The sequence below is a fragment of the Dromiciops gliroides genome, chromosome 1 (genome assembly GCF_019393635.1).
Source record: "Dromiciops gliroides isolate mDroGli1 chromosome 1, mDroGli1.pri, whole genome shotgun sequence".
Taxonomy (NCBI): Eukaryota; Metazoa; Chordata; class Mammalia; order Microbiotheria; family Microbiotheriidae; genus Dromiciops; species Dromiciops gliroides.
Window position 1 is genome coordinate 174,821,504 of NC_057861.1, and position 24,878 is coordinate 174,846,381.

Sequence of the window (24,878 nt, forward strand, 5' to 3'; positions counted from 1 at the left end):
GGGCAGCATGTATAGTGTAATTCAGTGTAATTCAAATTACATGGAAAATGCTATTTGAAATTAATTAAAAAGAACATGACAGTCAAACATGGTGGCACATAACTATGATCCCAGCTTCCAGGGAAGTCTGAAACAAGAGGATCTCTTGGGCTCAGGAGTTCTGAGCTGCAGAGAACTAAGATGATAGGGAATCCACATTAATTTCAGCATTAATATGGTTAAGCCTAGAGCCAATAGGTTGCCTAAGTAAGGCCAAAGCAGAAACACAGCAGGTAAAGCCTCTCATGCAATTTAATGGACCAGGCTCAGGAGTAGCTCCTGTACCTTCAGCTTGGATAAGAAAGGGAGACTAGATATGGATAGATGGAAAGGAAGGAAGGAAGGAAGGAAGGGAGGGAGGGAGGGACAGAGAGACAAATACATGCTGAATCTTTTACTTATAAAAAAAGTGTGTCTATATTACAAGTTTGGATTTTTGTGTATATTGAGAGCTTTATAAATCAAAGTGCATCTGTATGGTTGCCTGCTTTTGTTATAATGTGTTTTCCTCAGATTTGGATGAAAAACATTTATTCTTATTCCCCCATCACATACACTGCCCTCTCTTCAATCTCCCTGGGAAAAAAGCTCTATTTTTCTACTGTCCATTTGTCCTCCTTTTATCCAATAGCACATTCACTTGCATTCACATTAATATTCAGTATTTGTCAGCTTGTCAGAACACCCCCCCACACACACACACCAGTTTCTCTCTCTCTCTCTCTTTTCTCTCCTATGAGTCACTACAATCTCAGTTAGATTCACAATAGAGAGTTCAGAACCTGTCGCCCACACCTTACTGTAAACTAAAGAAACCAGCAGACAGCTCTCTCCATTTATAAATGTCAAGTGCTCCGTATGTCTCAATTTTTGACTGGGAAGAAAGACAAGCCTGGAAGATCGAGTCCTTGGACCCTAAACAACACACTTGAGTACTCGGAGTCCATATCTGGTCTATGCCACAAGGGGGCTTGTGATTGGTAGATTGACTGTTGTCTCAATAGTCATCAGCCTGGTGCAGAATTCATTCTGATTGGCTAGGGTGACCACAAGCCTACCCAGCCAGGGATTTGTCTCAAGGTGAGGCAAGAAGTTCCAGGTAACTGGTGCACTCTCCATTGCTTTATGTAGTCGTGACACTCTTCTTGGAGAGGTTCCTAAAATGTAACTTTTCTCAAAAAATGAAGCTACACATGCTTTTGCTTAAAACCCTATTTGGTAGGCAAAGAAAAAAATAAATCAGTTTGTAAAAAATATCCAGGTGGTCTGGCCTTGGGTATAAACAATAGGAAGGGCCTCAACAACTCAAGGAAAAGGGTCAGAGTTGTACAGTGGTGAAAATGTTAGATGTTCTGTCAAATGACATAGGTTTGAGTTCTGCCTCTGTGGGTGATTACATAGAATGATAGGCATATTCCCCAGTCTTAGCTGTCTGGCACCTCCTTGAAGTTCCTTAGGTCTTTTCAGCTAAGGTCAGAGGGCTAGTTAAATGGGCATTAGGAAATGATTTGCAGTAGAACTCTGACCAAACAAGGCAAAAGGAAAGAGAAGGGTAGGACAGGCAAGAAGGTCATGTGCTTTGTGCCTCATTTTTGCAAATAAGCAGCAATTATAATTACTCACCTTGTTTTGCGACTCAGAAAGAAAGTGGCATTGCACAGAGCCACATCGACATCCGTCGTGATTAGAAAGTGCTCCACACCTTGGAGAAGAGTGGAGACATAAGAATAATTTTAAATGCAAATTAAATTGAGGGGGTAGCAGAGAGAATATATAAAAGACAGTAAAACAAAACCTTTCCATTTTCCCAAATTAGCAGTCTAATGTGTTCAAAAAAGCAGTTCAGCTTAGATCTCTCCTTAAAGGTTGCATTTCATCATAATATAAAATAGGCAAATCCATCATTTTTCTTTTCTCAGTGCTCTTGGATCGGATTTGAAGGGAAAATTAGAAACTGTTCATTTTGGCTGGCAGGCTCCGGTGTAGTACACAGCTCCATTCCATGCATTGCAGCATGATAGAAGGGGGTCCATAAGTGCTGGTAAGTACCTTCTAACTTTAAGACTCCTTCCCTGTCTCTTTTCCTGTGTCTTTTCTTTTCAGGGGGGAAATCATTTTGGAGATCTGGGTTGCGTTTTCTCTTTCAAATGACTGGGAACCATCCAGCCGCTTTTTAAAGCTCTTGTGCAGAGACTGATCTGCAGAGGGAAAGAAAACCCTATGGCTGTATGAGATGCTGATGGCTAATCTGTGTATTAATGATAGCAGGAGAATGTTTAATGAACTTGAGTCAAAATAGCCTATTGAAAGATAAGAACAGGTGGTCACTGAACCATTTCTTGATGGGGTTTCCATTATGTTTGCTGAGAAATCATTCCACATTCTTTGGGTTGTAATTACAAATCATACAAGGGACTTAAAGCAATAAAAGTAAATTATTAGATAAAATAAAATTCTTTTGTTAACCATAATGATGCTTCTTAGCCCTAGCTTACAAGGGGGTGAATAAAGTGAGAAATTGATTTATTTGATGACTGGCTATGAATTTTATTTTATTTTTTCTGGGCAAAGTTTTAAATAGAAAAAAAGATGATTTTTTTCCTGGTAACCTCAGCTATGCAGAGGCAGATGTTAGCATCACTTTCTGTTGCTAAGGTAACATTCTGGCCATTTTTTTTTTCTGATAAGGGAAGTCCACTTGGAGATGACATGCATTATTCATCATAGTTCCAATCATACAATCAAAATTATTTACTTACACTGGTGGTATTTAGTGAGATCAGAGAAGCTCTGGCTTAGAACTCCTTTAGCTGTCTCTGCTGGCTGGTCTGGACTTAGTTCTTGGTTTTGAGAAGTACAGAGAAGCTACATTGGAGGGTAGGTAATGAAGCAAAAGTTGATGCTTTGGGGGAATTTTCAAAGTTCCCTCTCATCAGACTTGGTTTCTTAAATTAAAATTTCCCATGTTCCTGGTGGGGAAAAGCAATTGGGTGGTGTTTTTAAGTGTGCTTTTAGTGGTTGCACCTTATTAATTCCTTTCAAAAAGGTATTATTGAAATTGGGATTCTTCATTCATGCAAACAGCAAATAAATATATAACAGTGGTTGAAGGGGAAAACCAACAGGTTGATTGTTTCTTAATGAAGTTTATTAGCTGGTGACAAACTAGCTTTCAATAACAGGTAGCTTAAGTGTGGCTTCTACAATAGGAAGCTAATTGTTTCTAATGAGCAAATTTGAACCAGTTCTTTAAAAGCAGACTGCTTTTGGTGCACTTCTATGACTAACCTTGAATGTTGGAGGGAATGTCAGGAAGAGATGATATCCCCAGCACTCCTCTAAGGAATATGTCACACTATGTGTCATAAAGGCAATGTTGTCTTTGAGAGGAATCTCTTACTCACAGGCAAGGCACATTGGCTGCTCTAGGGGAATGCTCAGCCTGCCTGCTTGTCTCAATTGAGATTCAGAGATAAGAACAGCTGGCATCTTTTAATGATGCTGATTATCAAACAGTCCTTTGAAAAAAAATCAATGGTTGATGAATTCCTACTGTCCATCGGCAAGCACTGTATAGCAAGTGAAAACTGGTAGGTTGCTTCTCTTCCTTTGGTTCAGTCTCTGTTGTTGTTCTCATTAGCAGATTATATTTATTTGGTTGTTTGTTAAATCTTTAAATACCTAATAGGAAAATCAGTTTACGGTGCATGCTTTGGAAATAAGGATTTGGGGAGAGAGGATGGGGTGTCCTAATGACTGCATGTTTTATTCCAGAAAATAGTCATGGTTGTTTTTGTTTGTTTGTTTTGTTTTTAATATGCTTGACTTTGTAAATATAATACCTTTCCCTCCTCTAGGAATTGATCTGCATTTTCCCCCTTGAAACTAAAGAAGCAGCACATTTGTTACATCAAGGATGGATTACCCAAAGATGGATTATTTTCTGGATGTTGAATCTGCTCACAGACTGTTCTACAGTCAAGGAGCTCAAGGTAATAATAAAGGGAAAAGACAGGAAAATTCTGATACTTTTGCTTAGGATCACTGGTGGTAATAGGATGGTTAAAGCTCTACCACTTCAAGGTGTGTTTTAGAAGCCTAGAAATGGGTATAGAGATTGCTAACCTTTAGCCCATTAAAGGAGCCACTGGGATGAAAAGAAAAGAGGAAAGCTCTGACTCATGCAATCTCTCAGAAAATAGCCCTTTTCTGGTAAGATCTCAAATGGAAGACCCCCTTCCCCCAAGACCCACCATTGATATTGTTGGGCTCTTTTATCACAGACTAAATTATGAGATTTTAGTAATGAATGCTAACTAGATCTGGAAAGAAATAAGTCATTTGAGTTGCACTGACCTAAGGAAACCTTGTCAAGAAAAACTGACTGGTAAAGAGCTACTGGGAACCAAAAGATTGAGCTCATATTCCTGCTTTTATTGTTCTTGGATGAGTTAAGTCAGTCCCCTTTAGTAGATTAATAATGCATTCCAGGTAAGGAATAATGAATGTAGCTCTTGGTAACAAGAACAGGAGAAGAAACAGTGCCTCAGGAGTCAGAGACCTGTATTCAAGTTCTTCCTCTGACATTTATTATCTATGTGACCTTGAACAACTCATTTAACCTCTCTAGAACTTCATTTCCTCAGTTATAAAATGAAGGGGTGGGATTTGATGACCTCTGAGGTCCTTCTAGGTCTAGATCAATTATTCTATCCTCTGGGAATCTGCTCTCCAACACTTTAACTGGAAACAGTAATGATTGTCCCCAAATAGATCATGGGAATAAAGTCCATCTCAGAAGAAATGAGGGCATTTTTATTGGAACTTTTGGGGGGGGCAATGAGGGTTAAGTGACTTGCCCAGGGTCACACAGCTAGTAAGTGTCAAGTGTCTGAGGCCAGATTTGAACTCAGGTCCTCTTGAATCCAGGGCTGGTGCTTTATCCACTGTGCCACCTAGCTGCCCCCTATCCAAACTTCTAAATGGCAGGAATCATGTCTCATGCTCTACCTTTCAGAGTATATCATCAGGGTTGTGTCAAATGCTTAGATGTCCAAAATGATTATTAGGGAAGAAGGAGTAGGGAATCCACATTTTACAGTTGGGAATAAAGGTGATCTCTCTTTCCTAGGTTATAGATAAGAGTCATTGTATAGCTATTTCATTTTTTCTGAACTATGGGATGAGAGAGGCTATTTAAGTGTCCATTTCCTAATTTGTTCAAATGAGGGAGTTAGACTCAACAGTTTTTCAAATCTCTTTCATCTCTAAATCTGTGATTCTATGACCTGAAAAGTTTTAAAGTATGATGAGACTAGAAACAAACTGCGTTTCTAGCACCTGAGAACTTAGCTAAACTCAGCTTCTTTATTAGGGAGTCACCATCCTGTTGGCTACAACATACCATAAGGTCAGAAAGGCCTGGGTTTGAATTCTGCCTCAAATATTGTGTGACCTTGGGTGAATCACTACTTCTTCTTTGAGGACCTCGGATTCCTCTTGTAAAATGAGAGCATTGAACCAAATGGTATCTACTGTCCCTTATGGGCTACATCTATGAGCTTATAATTCTAAACAGATTGTGGACATCACATATTGTTATTGTTACTAATGGTTTTTCAGTCATTCGTGACCTCTTATAGGGTGTTCTTGTCAAAGATATTGGAGTTGTTTACCATTTCCTTCTCCAGGTCATTTGACAGATGATGAAACTGAGTTAAGCAGGATTAAATAATTTGTCCAGTGTTACACAGCTATTAAGTATCTAAGGATTGATTTGAACTCAAAGATGAGTCTTCCTGATTCCAAAACCAGTGTTCTATCCTAGTTGCACCACCTAGCTGCTCCTAGAGCAGAGGAGAAGCACTTCCAATTGTGAGCCCTGTTCTGCCTTTGCATCTCATTCCTGCCAACATCTCTTGAACCTTAATTGTTTCAGAATCCCTCACACCTCTTCAATGGCTCTTATCAATTATGGAGAGCATTAGGAAAAAGGATTTCCAAATTCTCTAGTTAATCTGATTGATCCCTAGAGTATGTGTGTGTGTGTGTGTGTGTGTGTGTGTGTGCGTGTATGTGTTTTGTCTTTCTATCATATAGTGTTCATTATCTAATTCTCCTCTCTTTGTATTGTATAGCACCATCCTCCTTACACCCTGCCCTCAGCAAAATAAGTTCTCTTAAAATACAAATGAATTCATGGATGTACTGGGGGTGGAGGGAGGTAGCGTTAGGACAGGCTCTCCCTCTATCCTCCCATCAGCTTCATCTGTGTCCTTGTCTCCCTTGTGGCTGGGGAAGAAGGCTATAAAGGGAAGCAACACTCAGAGGTGCCTCCATCTGTACATTGTTCCATCTAGTTCAGTCCAGTTGAATGAGAGTTCTCCCACTGTGCTGATTAGCAGCAGGAAATAGAGAAATGCTGTTGCTGGAGGGGCATGATCAGCAGAACCTTTTTAATGATCAGCTTTTCCAACCCAATCTGGCAGTGGGGAATGTTAGGTCTTTTTAGGAGCTTGCTGGTCCCAGGAAAGCTGAGTGCAAGTCTCTGAAGAAATGTCATGGGATGGTGAATATATAAATTTATCTGGGAAGTGCAGTGCTACCCTTTACTAACACAGGACAAGTACACTAACTAGCCTAGCACCCTGTCTGCCTACGTACTCTGTTTTAGATTTCTAATCTCCCACACCCAGTCTTTTAAACCCCATCTTTAAGAGAATGAAGTGTTCAGTATGAAAGGAAGAAGAGGAGGAGGGAGGTGATGACAAATAATGGCTAGCCTAGCCAATCAGTCAATAATAAATAGGGTCATGCTAGGGCTCACCGCTGTGCCAACAGAATGCTTTGTGCCTTGCACATTATTGTTAGACTAAAGCTCTGGTGCTTTGCAATTTACCCAAATAAAACCCTTTATGACATTCTGGCTCCTTGGCCCCAGAAAGAATCTGTTTTTCTATTCCCCATGATTCAGGATTCATAAGTAGAAAAAAAAAAAAACGAGAGGAGAGAAAATGGCAGAGAAATACAATGAAATACTTCCAATCAATTAATAAACACCTACTCTCTCATAAGGCATCCAAAAAATAGTGGATTAAAATTTCACCCACACAGCAATCATCAACCATAACCCAATTAGCATAAACAATTCACAGGTGCTCAGGAGAGAATTCCCACTCATCATTTTCGCAAACAAATCTGCTTTCTGGAAAAAAAATCTCTCAGTGCCACCCTCTGTGTGAGAATTTGGCAGGGCCATGTGTGGAGGAGACTAGCACCTAAAGGGTAGCTCATTCTTTTCAAGATTTTCTGAATAGGCCGTTTAAAATACATCATCATCAAGCTTATATTTATAGAGATAATGCACTTTCCTCACGGTAACTCTGTGAAGTAGGTTAAGATTTTATTATTTCCTTTTTTAAAAAATTTATTTAAATTTCTAAATATATTTCCTCCATATCTTCCTAATACGTGTACATTTTATTTTTACTTTCATAGCAATCTCTAATTTTGCAAGAAACATTAAACTCAGCATTTTCTCAGGATGAACAAACAGATATTTCTATTTTCAATTTTATACACTGACCTTGCTACTAGAATATAAACACTTTGAGAGAAGGGACTGTTTCACTTTTGTCTTGTCATCCCCATCACCAGATACATTTTTGGCACACAATAGGCACTTAATAAATGTTTCTTGGTTGCTTGATTCAGGCAAGTCATTTAACAGTTCTCCACTTATGTACTCATCTATTAAGCTGTAAAACTAACCAAACCTAGCATTTTGGGTTCTTAGATTTAATTTATAAATTATTTTGTGGTCAATTCAGCAAATGTATATTGAGCACTTAATATGTGTTTAGAGCACAGCCCTTTATTTTTACAACCTTAATGGGTTTTTTTTTTGGGCAAATGATGGTCTATTGGTCATTAATTGCCTCTCTTCTATGGTGGATTAGGATTCTGAGTGTAGAACATTACTTGGATTTGGGGGAAGCAGGGTTAGAAGTAAAGAGTGAACATAATCTGATTTAAAGAATGCATCTCATACAGAGGAGGGCTTGCAAAGGCTTAAATTTTATATATTGTCTTCTGAAGGCACTGATACCCTATTTGAGTGTTTAAAGAATTATTTTGACAAATAGGTAAAATGATTAATCATCTTGACTTATAATTAATAAAGAGACATCCATGGAAATTTTTTTTTGATCTGGTCATTAATATTCTTTCCATCCTGGAATTAACATATATCATGCATTATTCATACTCTGTGTATCTGTTGTACTACAACCAGTAAAACAGAAGTTCCTTGAGGATAGGGACTGCTTTTCATTTTATCTTTGTATCTCCATTACCTCACACAATGCCTTGCACATAGTAGGTACCTTGTTCAGGGAAAGAGGTAAACATGTATTGACTAGAACACTGAACTAACAGTTCAGAGCCCTAGTTCAAATTCTAGCATTTCTTCACCATTTGGTTTTTGATGTGTTGCTTGAGCGTTTTTGTCCTATTTTTTCCCTTTTGGGGGAATATTCAAATACTCTTAGATTTATAATCTCCTAATTGTGTATGTTTCTTCCATCAATGCAAAATGACCCATTCTTCTCTTCCCTTTCTGTCTAGCTATTGTCTATGTCCTCCCAGAAGTCTGCCCCTGCTGCTAGACAATCCCACTCTCCCTCCTTTATCCACTCACTATCCCCCGCTCCACAGTGGCCCAATTCCACCTTAAACTTCCACTGGCTCACCTGCCCCCACTCTCTCAGACGAGAACCTTGCAGAGTATATGAACAAATTTGATGCCATTTGCCATGAATTCTTTCCTTCCCCCTCTTTCTCTTCTTCTATCATTCAGGTGTCTTCCACCAATATCTGTCCCTGAACCTTTTTCTCTCATTAGGAATTGGCCAGACTCCTTACCCCTCTACTTGTTAAAGTGATCCCATTCCATCCTGTCTCATCTAAGAGATTACGCCCTCTGTCATCCCTGCTTTCATCTATTTTCAAACTCTCCTTGTCTATTGGTTCATTCCCTACTTGCCCATGTCTCCCTCATTCTCAAAATGCATTCACTTGATCCTTCCATTCCTGTTAACTGTTGTGTTAAATCTTCCCTGCCCTTTGTGTCTAAACTCCTCAAAATGGTCATCGATAATAGATGCCTCCCCATTCTTTCCTTCCACTTTCTTATGCCCTCATAATCTGGTTTATGACTTTATCATTACACCACTATTATTCTCTCCAAAATTACCAATGATCTCTTAGCTGCCAAATCCAATGGTCTTTTCTCAAGCCTCATTCTCCTTGACCTCTGCAGCCTTAAGCACTCACTCTTCCTTGATACTCTCTTTTCTCTAGTTTTTTAGGACACCATTCTCTCCTAGTTCTTCCATCCATTTGACTGCTCCTTCTGTTTCTTTTCCTGGATTCTCTTCCAGATCACACCCCCTAACCATAGGTTTCCCTCATGGTTCTTTCCTGGGACAGCTCCTATTCTTCCTCTATGCTATTTTACTTAGTGATCTCATCAACTCTCATAGATTTAATTACCACCCCTATTCTAATGATTTTGGGGGAGGCAATTGGGATTAGGTGATTTGCCCAGGGTCACACAGCTAGTAAGTGTCTGTGGTTGGAATTGAACTCAGGTCCTTTTGACCAGGGCTGGTGTTCTATTCCATGTGCCTCTTAGCTGCTTTTATACTAATGATTCTTTTTTTTTGGGGGGGGGTGGGGGGCATATCTACTCAACAGATTTCAGTAGCTCCCTATTGCCTCCAGGACCAAATATAAAATGCCTTCTTTGATTATCCGTTTCTGCGACTGCATCCTTTACTGTAGTTCAGTTTATATGTTCCTTATTTGTTGCAGCATGCTTATAGCTACCACGTACCTCTCTATTGCTCTCTTTTTATGTCATTTTCTATTTTTCAGAGTCTAGTGTTCTATGAATCTCAGTCATACGATGACACTGGCAAAATATTTTTATAAAGTGGTGAATCTTTTTTTTCCCCAAGAGAAGTCTGAGGGCTTCAAAGAAGCTTTACACTTTCCAAAAGGGAAGCCAACCTGCTCTTCTCTTTCTATTTAATTTTGGGGTCATTTGGCCAAGATTTGTAATGATGGACAAGCAGTATTCTAGAGAATAGGGTGTATAATATTTTATTACTTCAAGGATCTGTGACTCTTTAAGTATGGGTTTCCTTCTGTTCATTCAATCATTTCAATTGTGTCTGACTCTTTGTGACCATATTTGGGGTTTTCCTGGCAAAGACATAGAAGATTTTTGCCATTTCCTTCTCTAGCTCATTTTACTGATAAGGAAATTAAGGTAAACAGGGTTAAGTGACTTGTCTAGGGTCACACAGGTAGTAAGTATCTGAGGCCAAATTTGAACTCAGGTATTCTTGACTCTAGGCCCAGTACTCTATATATTATGCCACCTAGTTGCTATAGGTGGTATACCTACATGAAATATGTAGAGGTATTTCCTCTTGCTGTTGTTGTTTGTCCATTGTTCTTGAAGAGGACTATGACATGGGGTGATGTCATGCCTTGCAGTGATTTGGATTTAAGTGAGGGAGGACTATGCAAGGTCACCAACTTCACTCTCTCCTCCAGAGCTATTTTTTTTTTTTGCGGGGCAATGGGGGTTAAGTGACTTGCCCAGGGTCACACAGCTAGTAAGTGTCAAGTGTCTGAGGCCGGATTTGAACTCAGGAACTCCTGAATCCGGCCAGTGCTTTATCCACTGTGCCACCTAGCTGCCCCCAGAGCTATTTGGATATAATGGCAAGATATACATAAGGATCACTAGAGATGGCCTCAGATGCTTAAGGCAATTGGGGTTAAGTGACTTGCCCAGGGTCACACAGCTAGTAAGTATCTGAGATCAGATTTGAACTCAGGTCCTCCCAACTTCAGGGCCAGTTCTTTATCCACTGTGCTATCTAGTTGCCCCAGTATTCCCTCTCACAAACAGAAATCATAGATCTTTTATGCCTTTAGATGGTAATCATTTGCGTTTCTGTAATCTAAAATAAAATCTTGGAAATTAGCTAAGTTGGTCTTTAGGTAACAGTTTTTTCCTAAGTACTATACCTGAAGCCTTCAAAACTTCCCTGGAAACCTCCAGATCTACCAAAGCACTCTGCTGATAGAACCCTCAATAATTCAGGGTCATCTGCCAACTGACATGTAACATCAAAGAAGGGCTTCATTGAAGATAAAGCATGTCCTTAACTACTTTATGGGAGTCATTTTAAAGCTATGTGAGATTCCTTTTTTAACTTTTAAAAAATAACATTTATTTATTTTTAAAAGTGTTTTTTTTTATTTTGAGTTCTAAATCCTCTCCCTCCAAGCCCTCCCCTACCCATTATTAGCCATGTCAAAAAATAAGAAAAATGAAGAAAATGGAAAACTATTATACTTCAGTTTGTACACTAATGATTTCATTAGTTCTCTTTTTGGAGATGATAGAATTTTTCATCATGAATCTTTTGGAATTGTCTTGGATCATTAAATTTATCAAAGGTAACTAAGTCTTTTATAGTTGATTATCATTACAGTATAGCTGTTATTGTATACAATAATCTCCTGGTTCTGCACACTTCATTCTGCATCAGTTCAGATAAGTCTTCCCCATTTTTTCTAAAACCATCCCACTCATCATTTCTCATAGCACAGTAAGATTCCATCACAATCATATATCACAACTTGTTCAGCCATTCCCCTTGATGTACATTCTCTGAATTTTCAATTCTTTGCTACCACAAAAAGAATTGCTGTCAATATTTCTGTACATACAGGTCCTTTTCCTTTTTTCTCTGATCTTTTTGGGATCTAGACCTAATAATGGTGTTGCTGGATCAAAGGGTATATGCAGTTTTATAATCCTTTGGGCCTAGTTCCAAATTGTTGTCCAGACTGGTTGTACCAGTACACAACTCCACCAACAGTGTACTAGACTTTTTGTTTTTCCACATCCCTTCCAATATTTGTCATTTTCTTTGTCATGCTAGCCAATCTGATAAATGGTATGTAGTACCTCAGAGCTATTTTAATTTGCATTTCTTTCATCACTAGTGATTTAGAGCATTTTTTTCACATGACTATAGATAGCTTTGATTTCTTTTTCTGAAAAAATGCCATACACATCCTTTGAACATTTATCAGTTAGAGAATGGATCTTATTTTTATGTTTTATTCAATTCCCTATATATTTGAGAAAGGAGTCCCTTATGAAAGAAAATTGCTATATAAATTTTGATATTACTTCCCTCTATGAACCAATTTCAATGAGAATGAAGTTCAAATATTGCTCATTTGTTTCCCCTTTCCCCTCCATTGTAAAACTGTCTTTGCACACCTCTTTTATGTGAGATAATTTTCCCCATTATTGTCCCTTCTCCCAATGCTTCCCTCTCTCTCACACTTTTTTTTGTTTTTTTTAGATAACCCCATTGACTCATACCTGTGCCTTTTGTCTATGTAGATTTCTAATTGCCTTGTTAATGATAAAGTTCTCAGAAGTTACATGAATCATTTTCTCATATGTAATATAAACAATTTAGCCTTATTAAGGCTCTTTTGATTTCTCTTTCATGTTTACTTTTTTGTGCTTCTCTTGAGTCTTGTGTCTTAAGTCAAATTTTCTATTCAGCTTTGATCTTTTCATCAGCAATACTTGCAAGTATTCAATTTCATTAAGCATCCATTTTCCCTTGAAAAATTATATTCAGATTTTGCTGGATATGTTATTCTTGGTTTTATTCCTAGCTCCTTTGCCTTCTGAAATATTTTTTCCAAGGTCTCTTCTCTTTTTGTATTGAAGCTGCTAAATCTTGTGTGATCCTGACTATGCTTCCATGATATTAGAATTATTTCTTTCTAACTACTTGCAATATTTTCTATTTGACTGGGAGCTCTAGAATTTGGCTAAGATAGTCTTGAGAGTTTTCATTTTGGGATCTTTCAGGGGGTGATTGGTGAATTTTTTCAATTTCTATTTTACCATATAGATTTAAGAAATTGAAACAGTTTTCATTTGTAATTTCATGAAAGCTGCTGTCTAGGCTCTTTTGATCATGGAATTCAAGTAGTACAATAATTCTTAAACTATCCCTCCTCAATCTATTTTCCGGATAAGATGTTTTTCTAGTGAGATAGTTCACATTTTCCTCTATTATTTTATTCTTTTGAATTTGTTTTATTGTTTCTTGATGTCTCATAGTCATTAGTTTCTAGTTGTCCAATTCTAGTTTTTAAGGAATTATTTTCTCCAATGACCTCTTTTTTCCCTTGGACAATTCTGCTTTTAAATGAATATTTTTTTCTTTAATAAATTTTGTGCTTCTTTTACCATTTAGTTGATTCTATTTTTAAGGTGTTATTTTCTTCAGTATTTTTGGTGCCTCTTTTACCAAATTGTTCATTCTTTTTTCATAATTTTCTTGCATCACTCTCATTTGTTTTCCCAGTTTTTCTTCTACTACCATTATCTCTTTTCTTCAACTTTCCAGGAATCTGTGTTGGGCTTGTGTACTAGGTATATATTTTGTTTCATTTTAGGCTTTGCTTATAGCTCTTTACATACTGTTTTCTTCTGAGTCTGTGTCTTGATCTTCCCTGCCACTTTTTATGGTCAGGCTCTTTTTGTTGTTATTGTTGTTTGCTCATTTTTCCAGCCTATTTTTTGAATATAAACTTTATTTTTAAGTTGGACTCTGCTCATTTGAGTGGGTATGGGGCATTGTCAAAAGATTTTGGCTTTTTCTGTGATACTGTTTTGGAACCTAGTTTTCAGAGTTTGGAAGTTTTTGATGCTTCCAATGTGGTGTGATCTGGGAAGAGATGTGGTCACACTTCTACTGATCTATGTTCTGTTCTTTAATGAAGAAGGGTGCCTGCTCCCCTGGAGCCATAACCACTAGCAGTCCTCTCTCCCCTAGAACTGCAAACAAGAATACTGTTTCTTTTGACTGACCACAAGTACTCCTCTCTGCCCTGGAAATTTGACCCAGAACTTCACACAGGCAATGGATTTGCCAAATGGCACTAGGTGCTGAAGCCCCTGTCAGCTCATCAATTGTCCCATCCCCTTACCATACCTTAGCTGAAAGCTGTGCCCACTTCTGGTGTTGCCACCACTATGGTTGCCTCCAATGCTCACTGCTGATGCTATTGCCATGTGCACTTCAGACCAGTCTCCACCCCAGTGTCACAGACCTCTCCTGCTGTTGTCTTTAGCTGGGAAAATGTCTCACCTTGACCTATTATTGGCTATATCTCTCCAGAATTCTATTTCCTATGTCATTCTAACTTTTTTAGAAAGGAATGCTGGGAGAGATCAGCAGAATTGCTGCCTCTACCATGTGTTGCTTTCCTACATTAGAGTCTTAATATAGTATATGTTTTAATAGAGTCCAATCTGATGGGAATTCAGTTTGGCCCCTCCTTGAATTTGGGTTTATTTAAATGAATTAGCTTCATTTTCTTTCTAATGATTTCACTGAAAATACTTACGGATCCCTAAGGGTTGCAAGTCTATTTGAAATATTTGCATAAACTGAGCTTTTGAAAGTACCCATATTACTTTAAATTCTAGCCTGTTTTCATCACAACTGAAATTTTAAGTTAACCATTGTTGATATATCCTAAAGAAATGGGGCAGGGGTGGGGGGTGGGGGATGTAGCTTGATCAGTCTACAGAATTATAGCATGTTGCAGAGTAAAATAGGGGGGAAAGATTCAGCCAGAGCTCGTTAAAAATAGATCTTACTTTATTTCGGAAACCACACTGTAAGATCTTCTGTTACATTTAGTTGATTATGCACTGTTTGGTGACTAAATTTGATGGGTGACAGGCATGGAAAGAAATTGCTTTGCATAGCATAATTTAATCCTTTTTTCTCCTTTAATCAAGACCAAAACCTTGGCCTCAGAATTGACAGAAAGTGGTTTTGGAGACTTACCACAAACGTTATAATAGCATACTGACTTCTATATGTATATACTCCTTGGGATCAAGAGGACATGATAGGAAGAAATAAAAAGGTGCCAAGGAACATTTTTCATGTATTTGTTTTTGTTTCTACACATTTTGATGTTTAAGATGTGAATATAATATTTCTGTCAGCTGAATCTATGAACCTATGAACCATTAAAAGGCTTAATTAACTCTCTCAGAAATTTATTATTGATCTGTGAATTATCAAAGTCAGCTTTATACCATTTACAATTATATCATCTCATCATATCAAAGATTAAAATTTATAAAAAAAAATTTTAAAGAAAAATATATTTATCATAATAAAAAATGAACCTTGACTTAATTAAACATTAGTTTAAAGTGACATTGAAAGTGACTGTAATACTTTCATCCAGAAGTGTAACAAATGTAAATTCATTGCCACAACAAGGAGATAAAAAGATTCTAGAAAGCATCCTAGTCAGTAAACATCTAACTTACTTGCCAAATGGAGAGAAATGGTTGCCAAAGGCAGAACCAGTTTAGATATAAACCAGTCTACAAAATCTTAAAAAGAAAGATGATAAAAAATATTGTCTCATATGGCATGGAGAAGCTGCAGAGGGCAAAACCAGTTTAAATAAAGTATGCTGAGTTATTTTACTAATAAAAGTCATTGCAAAGGCATTACAAGATGAAAATAGAAAGACTGCAAACAGAAGAAAAATGGAAAAGATTTGCAAAAGTCATTTCAGCTGATTGGAATTTTCCATCTAGGAGAGTGGAATCACCACAATTGGATCCTAACATTACAATGCCCAAGTTGCTTAAAGAGAAAGTAGAAATTGAAAAAAAAAAGAACAAAGATGGAAAAGAAGCCAAATTGGACCAGACATATATGGTGATGCCAAAGGCAGTACAATTGGGAAGGCATTTAGAGACTGATATATAAGGTATCTGAATGAGGGAAAGATATCAAAGATGGTGGGGTGGGGGAGGATCACAGATTCTGTTAATATTGAAAAAGGTTAAATGAGAGAGCATTAGTAACTACTGGTTGATGTGCCTACTCTCTCATCTCTACAAAATAGCTGTGAGAGTTTTCTTTAAAGAAATTTAAGACATGCTTGATGAGAATATTAGGAGAAAACCAATAGGTTTTATAAAACAAGTGAGCAACATACAGCGGTGGATCATATTTTTAAATATTACAATTAATTGAAATTAATTGAAAAATGTAGAGAATATGCTACTTGGAAGTAGGAACCTTTTTGTTAATTTGGGACTAATGGCAAGATATACAACAGGATGACTAGAGATACCCCAGATGTTTTAGACAATTGGGGCTAAGTGACTTGCCCAGGGTCACCCAGCTAATGAGTGTCTATTTCATTGCCAGAACTAAGCATGGGACCTGGCATAGAGTGGGTTATTAATACATGCTTCTTTGATTGATTTTGATTATTAATTATGAAAAAGCAATTGATTCAGACTTTTATAGAATGATATCTTCCAATTAAATATCATGTTCATTCAGAATTTCTTGAATAGTCTAAACAATAAAAATAACCTTGTTCAATAGATATTTCAAACCAAAATCAAAGAAAGGGAAATATATCCTCACCAAAACTATACATCGCTCTGTTGGAGAAATTCAGGTTGAACCAAGGTTTTCTGGGGATGCTGAGGTCCTCCATAGGTTCATATTTGCTGATGGCATTGTGTTGAATGCATCAAGTCTCAGGATATTGTAGAGCTTCCTGGAATATGTCTGTAACCACTCAGAAAAATTTTGCCTACCCATTTACATAGGCAAAAACAAGTGGATAAATAATGTCTATTGCCAAGATTTCAACCTGCATTTAGATATAAACCCTATAAAGGTTGTCCAACAGCATATATATCTGAGGCAATATAGATGGATGATGAAATTAACCCAGAGTTGAAAAGGAAGAGGAGACCAAGATGGCTTAATTTCAAGAAATTATAAAAGTATTTTACTGATTCCAAACTTCTTTTTTTTTTTTAGTGAGGCAATTGGGGTGACTTGCCCAGGGTCACACAGTTAGTAAGTGTTAAGTGTCTGAGGCCAGATTTGAATTCAGGTACTCCTGACTCCAGGGCCGGTGCTCTATCCACTGTACCACCTAGCTGCCCCTCATTCCAAACTTCTTAGGAAATCCAAAACTAGTCTTTTTCATTTTTTTAGTTAATAGTAGTTTATTTTCCCCAATTATGTTTAAAGATAGATTTCAACATTCATTTTGTAAGATTTTGACTTCCAAATTTTTCTCCCTCCCTCTCCCCAAGACAGCAAGCAATCTGATATAGGTTATACAGTACAATAATGTTAAACATATTTCCATATTAGTCATGTTGTAAAAGAAAAAAAATCAGAACAAAAGGGGAAAACCATAAGAAAGAAAAAAAACAAAAACAAATGAAAATAGTATGCCTCAATCTTCATTCAGATTCCATAGTTCTTTCTCTAGATGTGGATAGCATTTTCCATCATAAGTCCTTTGGAATTGTCTTGGATCATTGTATTGTTGAGAAAAGCTAAGTCTATCATGGTAAATTATCACATGATGTTGCTTTCCCTACATACAAACAACAGAAATCAAAAGAGAAGAGAGTATGTCTGAGAACTCTCCCCAACAAACACCACATCTGTTTTTTCTCCAACTTGAAGATAACTTTATACTTTAAAGTTATATCCAAGTTCTGTGGCTTTCTTTCCTCTAGACTTTCAATTACCAACTGCCTGCAAGAAAAGAATCATGTCTCTCAAAGGAGATTTTCTTTTTTCTGCAAGGCAATTGGAGTTGTGACTTGCCCAGGGTCACACAGCTAGTAAGTGTCAAGTGTCTGAAGCTGGATTTGAACTAAGGTCCTCCTGACTCCAGGGCTAGTGCTCTATCAACTGTACCACCTAGCTGCCCCTTGAAGGAGAATATTTTTAAAGAAAATGTGAATTTCTTTATTTTTAGATGATCTGGTTTCATTGCAATGTCATCGTAATCATCATAAATAATAACAATAACATATATTTTTAATGTTTGGGAAAGAGAAGAGGAACAAAAAGAGGAAGAGGGAAAAAGACAGAAAGTGGGAAGAAAGGAAATAGAGAAAGAGGAACCATATATTAAATGCCTACTATGTGCCAAGCACTGTAAAATGCTTTATAAATATTTTTTCACTTGATCCCCACAATAATTCTAGGATGTACCTGCTATTATTATCATCATTTTACAGTTGAGGGACCTGAAGTAGACAGAGGTTAAGTGACTTTCCCAGGGTCACACAGCTAGTAAGTGTTTGAGAAAGGATTTGAACTCAGGTCTTCCTGACTCTGCGCCCAGAACTCTATTCACTGCATAACTAGTATTTATACAGTCCTTTAAGGTTTGCAAAGTACTTTGCATATGTTAACTCATTCCATTCTTATATGATTGGGTTACATATGTGAAATAACAGGACACACACAGGACCAAATCAAATTTTGCCATATTTTATTTTCCCCGAAGGGAAAAATATTAGTTATAGGAGCAGCAAACTATTTCATCAGTTGTATCAATGGTTAATAATCTGCCATGACACATTTTTCTTCAGAGAGTATTTCTGACTTATACTTTATGATGTGATTATGACAATCTATGGTCAATATAATCTAAAACAGAATTAAAAGAATTGATTTAATCTACACTTAACTTCTATCCTAAATGTAAGTGTTTATTCCACCTTTGCCATATTTTGTTTTTTCTTGTAATATCTTATACTTTATCATATGCTGAGAAATGTTGACCAGACTTCCCTTCTGTTTAAAGGAATAATTCACAGAATGACTGAATTTTCAGCTTTAGAGTCAATTTTCTTTAATATGTAGATGAGAAAAGTGAGATGAAGCCTAGAGAAGTAAAACTCATGTAGGTAGCTAGTGAAAAAGCCAGGAATAGAACCCAGATCCCCTGAGTCTGATGTACTCTCCTTCACTGAGGAAATTAGTCTCTGTAGATAAAGTTCTGGACTTATAGTCAAGAAGACCTAAGTTTGAAACCTCCCTTTATCATTTGCTAGCTGTAGGACAAAAGACAATTCATTTAACCCTCAGTTTCCTCATCTATGAAGTGGAAATGGTGAGATCAATAGTGTCCAATGGTGTTGTCATGAAGCTTAAATGAGATCATATCAAGTATTATATAAAATAAGCTATTATTATTGTTACTCAGTGTGGGCTCCTATGAAAAGGATTCAAGGTGAGATTCCAACAGGCTGTCTCTTGTTCTCAGACTAGGATACAAATATACTACATATAAATACACTAGCCAAATGGCCTACTACATCTTAGAAGGACAATATTATTAAGGACAAGTCGCTACTTGTATACATGGAGAAACTTTTACGTGACCGGAATTTAAAATATTGCAGAATCTTTAAATTGTAAGGATCCTCAGCAGCCAGCTAATCTGAACTAGGATTCAGCTTTTCAACTTCAAAATTGAGATTAGCCAAATTTCTTTCATTATAGTCACTCCATTAAGGGTTATTCATATAAAAGTCACAAAAATCAGAGGATACAGCTTGCTTTTATTATTTAAAATAGCCAAGAATAAGTTTGGGGAAATGAACCATATATCACAAATGGTAAATTTTAGCACATAAATATAATCACATTTTATTTTGTTTTGTTTTTTCCAACTAATGTCAGTATATTGACACTGAAATATTATTTTCCCTCTCTCTGTGCCCAGAGACTTAACTTCCTTGATACTCTGCCTAATGGAGGGAGGCAAGAGAGTCTATGCTTTGGGAAATGATTCACATGAATGCTTCCCTCTGATAAGAGAAAATAACTGAGAATTTCTATGTGGTTTTTCTTGTTTGGGGTTCAGCAGTCTGAGGTCACAGAAAGGGAGAGAGAATAGTGATGTGCGAAGAAGGGAAGTCACCCAGAAACAGAGTTCAGAGACTTTGAAACTCTGATGGATCTAGGATCTTCTCTATGAGGCTACTTCCTTCAAGACTAAAAAGCATGATCAATGCACATCTTTTCTCCCTTTCCCACATGCTTCTGTAAATCTAGAGAGCCCTTCAAAAACTCTGGGAGCTTTCCTCTAAGTCTTGTAACTTTCAGTGGGCACAATGCAATGCTCTGGGTACCCACCTGTTTCATATGGAGTGATCTGGTGACTTATTATTGCTCATGTTCCTTCCATTGATGTGAATTGACACCTCCCTAAGCTCAGGAATTGGGAAAGCTGAGATCTTCTCCTATCTCTCAGATTTATTAGCCAAACGGTCTTGAGTCAGTCATTACCATCTTCTGGGCATTGATTCATTATTCCCTATAAGGAAGGAGTTGAATTAGGTGATTTCTTAGGACCTTGAAGTTCTAAAATTCTATGGAATTGGGTGAATGGACAAAGGAACTCCTGGATAATTAAAAAAAAATAGTCAATGCCTTGATACTGTGAAGTGGCACTCTCCCACCTCCTACCCTAAGAATGCTTTATTTTTCTTTATTTATGATATTATTCTCCTCTAACAATAAAATTATTTGTATTGTAAATGAAGATGTTTTCAAAACTTCTTTTGGTTTTTTTCCTATGACATTAGAAAGTAATGATTCAAATTTAGGATTTCTATCATTTCCTCAGGTCTTTTTGTTTTGTTTTGTTTTGTTTTAGTGAGGCAATTGGGGTTAAGTGACTTGCCCAGGGTCACACAGCTAGTAAGTGTCAAGTGTCTGAGGCCGGATTTGAACCCAGGTACTCCTGACTCCAGGGCCGGCGTTCTATCCACTGGGCCACCTAGCTGCCCCATCATTTCCTCATTTTGCCGGAATGGAATGCTATTATCAATAACTAGCACTTAAGACCTCATTGCTAGAGCTTCTCTCAAATCACAGAACCTCAGATTTCAATCTCTCTCAATATGTTTATTTAGCATGAGTTAATTTATTTTTTTATCATAAGAATTTAAAATTAGCTGGTATACACCAGGGTTAAATTCCTCCAAAGAGGAAAGGTACATTTTCCCAAAGTTTGGCTTACTCAGAATGAAGGGGATAGCCTCAACTGGCTTTCTGAATATAATCTCAGATACATACAGTGGAATGCTACCCCATAACTCCATTCCATGAACTGTACTCTAATTGTCCCTTCTCTATCTACTCATTTTAAGTTCCTTTAGGTTAGGTATCACATCTTGGGTCAGTAGATAGAGTGCAAGGGCTGGATTCATGAAGAATTGAGTTCAAATCCAGGCTCTGACAATTACTAGCTGTGTGACTCTGGCCAAATCACCGAACCTTTTTGCCTCAGTTTCCTCACCCTAGAGTGCTTGTGAGAATTAAATGAAATATTTGTAAGGCCCTTGGGAAAGTGCCTGGCATATAGTAAGCACTATTTACATGTTTTCTATTTGTATTACTACCTAGACTTTGTCACTCGCAAAACATAGAGCTTTGCCTAAAGTTAATCCTTAATCAATGTTTGTTGACTTGGATCAAATTTACTCCTACCAATTGACTCTTTCCGACCCTTTAAGGCACAGATCAAATACCACTTTCTCCTTGAAGTTTTCCTTCATTCCTGTGGCACCTCTCTCCCTTCTCATTTGGAAGCAATTTCTCCTCTGATCATATAATACTTTATAAACTGTCTAAATTATATATACATATATATGCACATATACACATACAAACATATATCATACCAGTATGTATATACAGATGTTATGACATATGTTATATGTGCATGTATGCAAATGCATGTGCATACATGTGCATATGCCACATAGGTATATGTATATATGTATGAGTGTGTTTGTTTATCTGTGCTGCCAGAAGTTATTAGATATATGCTTCAGTTGTGCCTATGGCAATATTATGTTTTGGCTGACAAGGAAAGTCAGTTATAAATATTTTCATTTGTAAAAGGTTAAGAACCAACACAGATTGTGCATATAGACACAGACCTGATCTTTCATCTTCATCAAATCATTATTTACAATGACATTCCACTTATCTTTAGGGTAACCCTCTACCACTTTCAACCACCGAGAACACAAACCATGAAGGATTTGGGGTTCTTTTGTTGGTTTCTTTGTTTTTTACTGTTCAATTTCCTCTAAATGCTAAGATAGTTATCACAAAGCTTCAATAAAACTCCTATACTTTAGTATCCAGGAGAATCTACCAATTGATTCATACCTACAATAGCTTATTAACTCATCATTTACACAGTTTTTGTAGTACTGGTTATATGATTTTTCAGACTACAAATAGATTATCAAGGGAAGGGGTAGTAGAGTAAGGTATACAAAGCAGAATTAACAAATGATAGCCTAAAAACATGGAGGAGATAGGAAAATGCTGAATTAAAATATGGTAAGATAATTAATTACCATAATAATAACCTCAAGTTATTAAGAGGTTAAGTTACTCTCTTTTAGGAAGCCTGGTGAGATTATAATGTGATTTATAGCTTTTCATGAAAATAGTTAAAGTCAGTACTTTAAAGGATAAGCTTTATTTATCTGGAAAATTCCTCTATGTGCAACATTTCAAAGTGCCAAAAAAAGTGAGGAATTATAGAATGAACCGTGCCCCCTCATCCCACTCCCAACTGCAGTGTGAACATGCCACTGTCTCTCATTTTCTTCCTCTAGCATTGAATTCTAATCTACAGTCACTGTGACTTAAATTCAAGTTGGCATAAAACATATGGGTAGAAGTCCTTCCTTTGTCATTTACTAACTGTATGAATGTGGCCAGCCATTGGACCTTTTTGAACCATGTTATTTTCTTTATAAAAATGGTTATAACAATCTTTCTAATCTGATCCTCATGGAAATGTGAGATCAAATGAGACAATTAATGCATATTAAAAAATTCTATAAACATTAAATTATATTCACACATATATACATATATATGCATGTACACATTTGTATATCTACATACTAGTCATTTTAAATAGAGATAATAGGAAATTTCTAGAGAGGAATAATGATAAAATATGATTTATCTAACTTACCAACTATTTATCAAATAGAAGATGAAGTTTAAAGATTCAGAAAATAAATATGCATTGAAGTATATCATAAGAAGTTCTAAAAGTGTTGTCCTTTAAAACTGCAAGGAACCTTAGAATAAAAATGGCCTGCTGAAACTTGACATTTAATTCCAAGACCAATGAGGTTCTCATTGCTCCATGTTTTGGGATGCTTCATGATAAATCTTTCAAAAGTATACAGAGAATCCCGGAAGTAAAGAGATTAAAAATATGTGAATTATAACCTTAACTAAAGAGAGCATAGAGGAGGAGAGAAGGGTTTACACTTAAGAAATATACTGTTAATAGGTAACTTTTTATTATTTTTTTATTTTTTAGTGAGGCAATTGGGGTTAAGTGACTTGCCCAGGGTCACACAACTAGTAAATGTTAAGTGTGTAAGGCTGGATTTGAACTCAGGTACTCCTGACTCCAGGGCCAGTGCTCTATCCACTGTGCCACCTAGCTGCCCCAATAGGTAACTTTAAAAAAATAAGATTACCAGAAAGGGTGAAATATATAATCATGGCTAAATAAATAGCAGAGATTATGGTAAGGGTAACATGTAAGAATAACAGAGTATAGATATTAAAGAAAACAAAATAGGAAGATTCAATTTTAATTAATTTTATGTTATCATTTTGAAAGAAGGGAAAGTAACCATATGAAATGGAAAAATGTTAAAAGCTAAGATATGCCTAGTAATTATAATTGTTTTCAAGAATTTTTTAAAAAGACATCCATGGGGAGCAGCTAGGTGATGCAGTGGATAGAGCAACGGCCCTGGATTCAAGAGTACCTGAGTTCAAATCCGGCCTCAGACACTTGACACTTACTAGCTGTGTGACCCTGGGCAAGTCACTTAACCCCAATTGCCTCACCAAAAAAAAAAAAAAAAAAAAAAAAAAAGACATCCATGAATGCTACTAAGACAAAAATCTAGATGAATATAATACACAACAAGGTACATTAAATTATTAAGAAAAAGAGGAGGGGCAGCTAGATGGCGCAGTGGATAGAGCACTGGCCCTGGATTCAGGAGTACCTGAGTTCAAATCCAGCCTCAGACACTTAACACTTACTAGCTGTGTGACCCTGGGCAAGTCACTTAACCCCAATTGCCTTACTAAAAAAAAAAAAAAAGAAAAGAAAAGAAAAAAAAAGAAAAAGAGGAAACCCAGGATGACAGTATTATTTTCCTGAATATCTAGAATACTAAAAGAATGGAGAGCTCAAGTGTAAGGAAGTTTTTCTTTTTTTTCTTATTTAATATTTATTTCAATTGCACGTAAAAACAATTTTAACATCATTTTTAAAATTTTGAGTTCCAAATTCTCTCTCTTCCTCCCCCCCACCCCACCCCCGCCCCAGAACCACTAAAAACGCAAGAAATTTAACATAAATTATATGTGTGGACTCATGCAAAAACACATTTTCATGTAAGTCATTCTGTGAAAGAAATCACATAAAAAACCCAAGAAAAATAAAATAAAGAAAAGGTATCTTTGAACTGCTTTCAGGCTTTACTAGTTCTTTCTCTGGAGATGGGCAACACCTTTCATCATAAGTGCTACTAAATTGTCTTGGATCATTTTATTGCTGAGAATAGCTAAGTTTTTCACAATATACCATTATACAATATTGCTGTTACTGTGTAAAATATTTTGGTTCTGCTCATTTCACTTTGCATCAGTTCATGTAAGTCCATGTAAGTCTTCCCATGCTTTTTTTTCTTAGAACATCCTGCTCATTTTTTTTTTTTGTGGGGCAATGGGGGTTAAGTGACTTGCCCAGGATCACACAGCTAG

General features: G+C 36.7%; 1 protein-coding gene across 4 annotated transcripts in view; it reads left to right on the forward strand.

Moving 5' to 3' along the window:
- Window positions 1-24,878, forward strand: part of PHACTR1 (phosphatase and actin regulator 1) — a 690,544-nt gene that overhangs the window by 15,102 nt on the left and 650,564 nt on the right. Inside the window, exons 1-3 of one of the 4 annotated variants that reach the window (XM_043963327.1) lie at window positions 1,495-1,511; window positions 1,959-2,080; window positions 3,897-4,031. In XM_043963327.1, the coding sequence (XP_043819262.1) occupies window positions 3,956-4,031 (76 nt within the window). In that variant the 5' untranslated portion in view covers window positions 1,495-1,511; window positions 1,959-2,080; window positions 3,897-3,955. Of the gene's footprint in view, window positions 1-1,494; window positions 1,512-1,806; window positions 2,081-3,392; window positions 3,630-3,896; window positions 4,032-24,878 lie in introns of those variants that run through there. The other 3 variants (XM_043963320.1, XM_043963352.1, XM_043963334.1) reach the window with 3 other exon arrangements.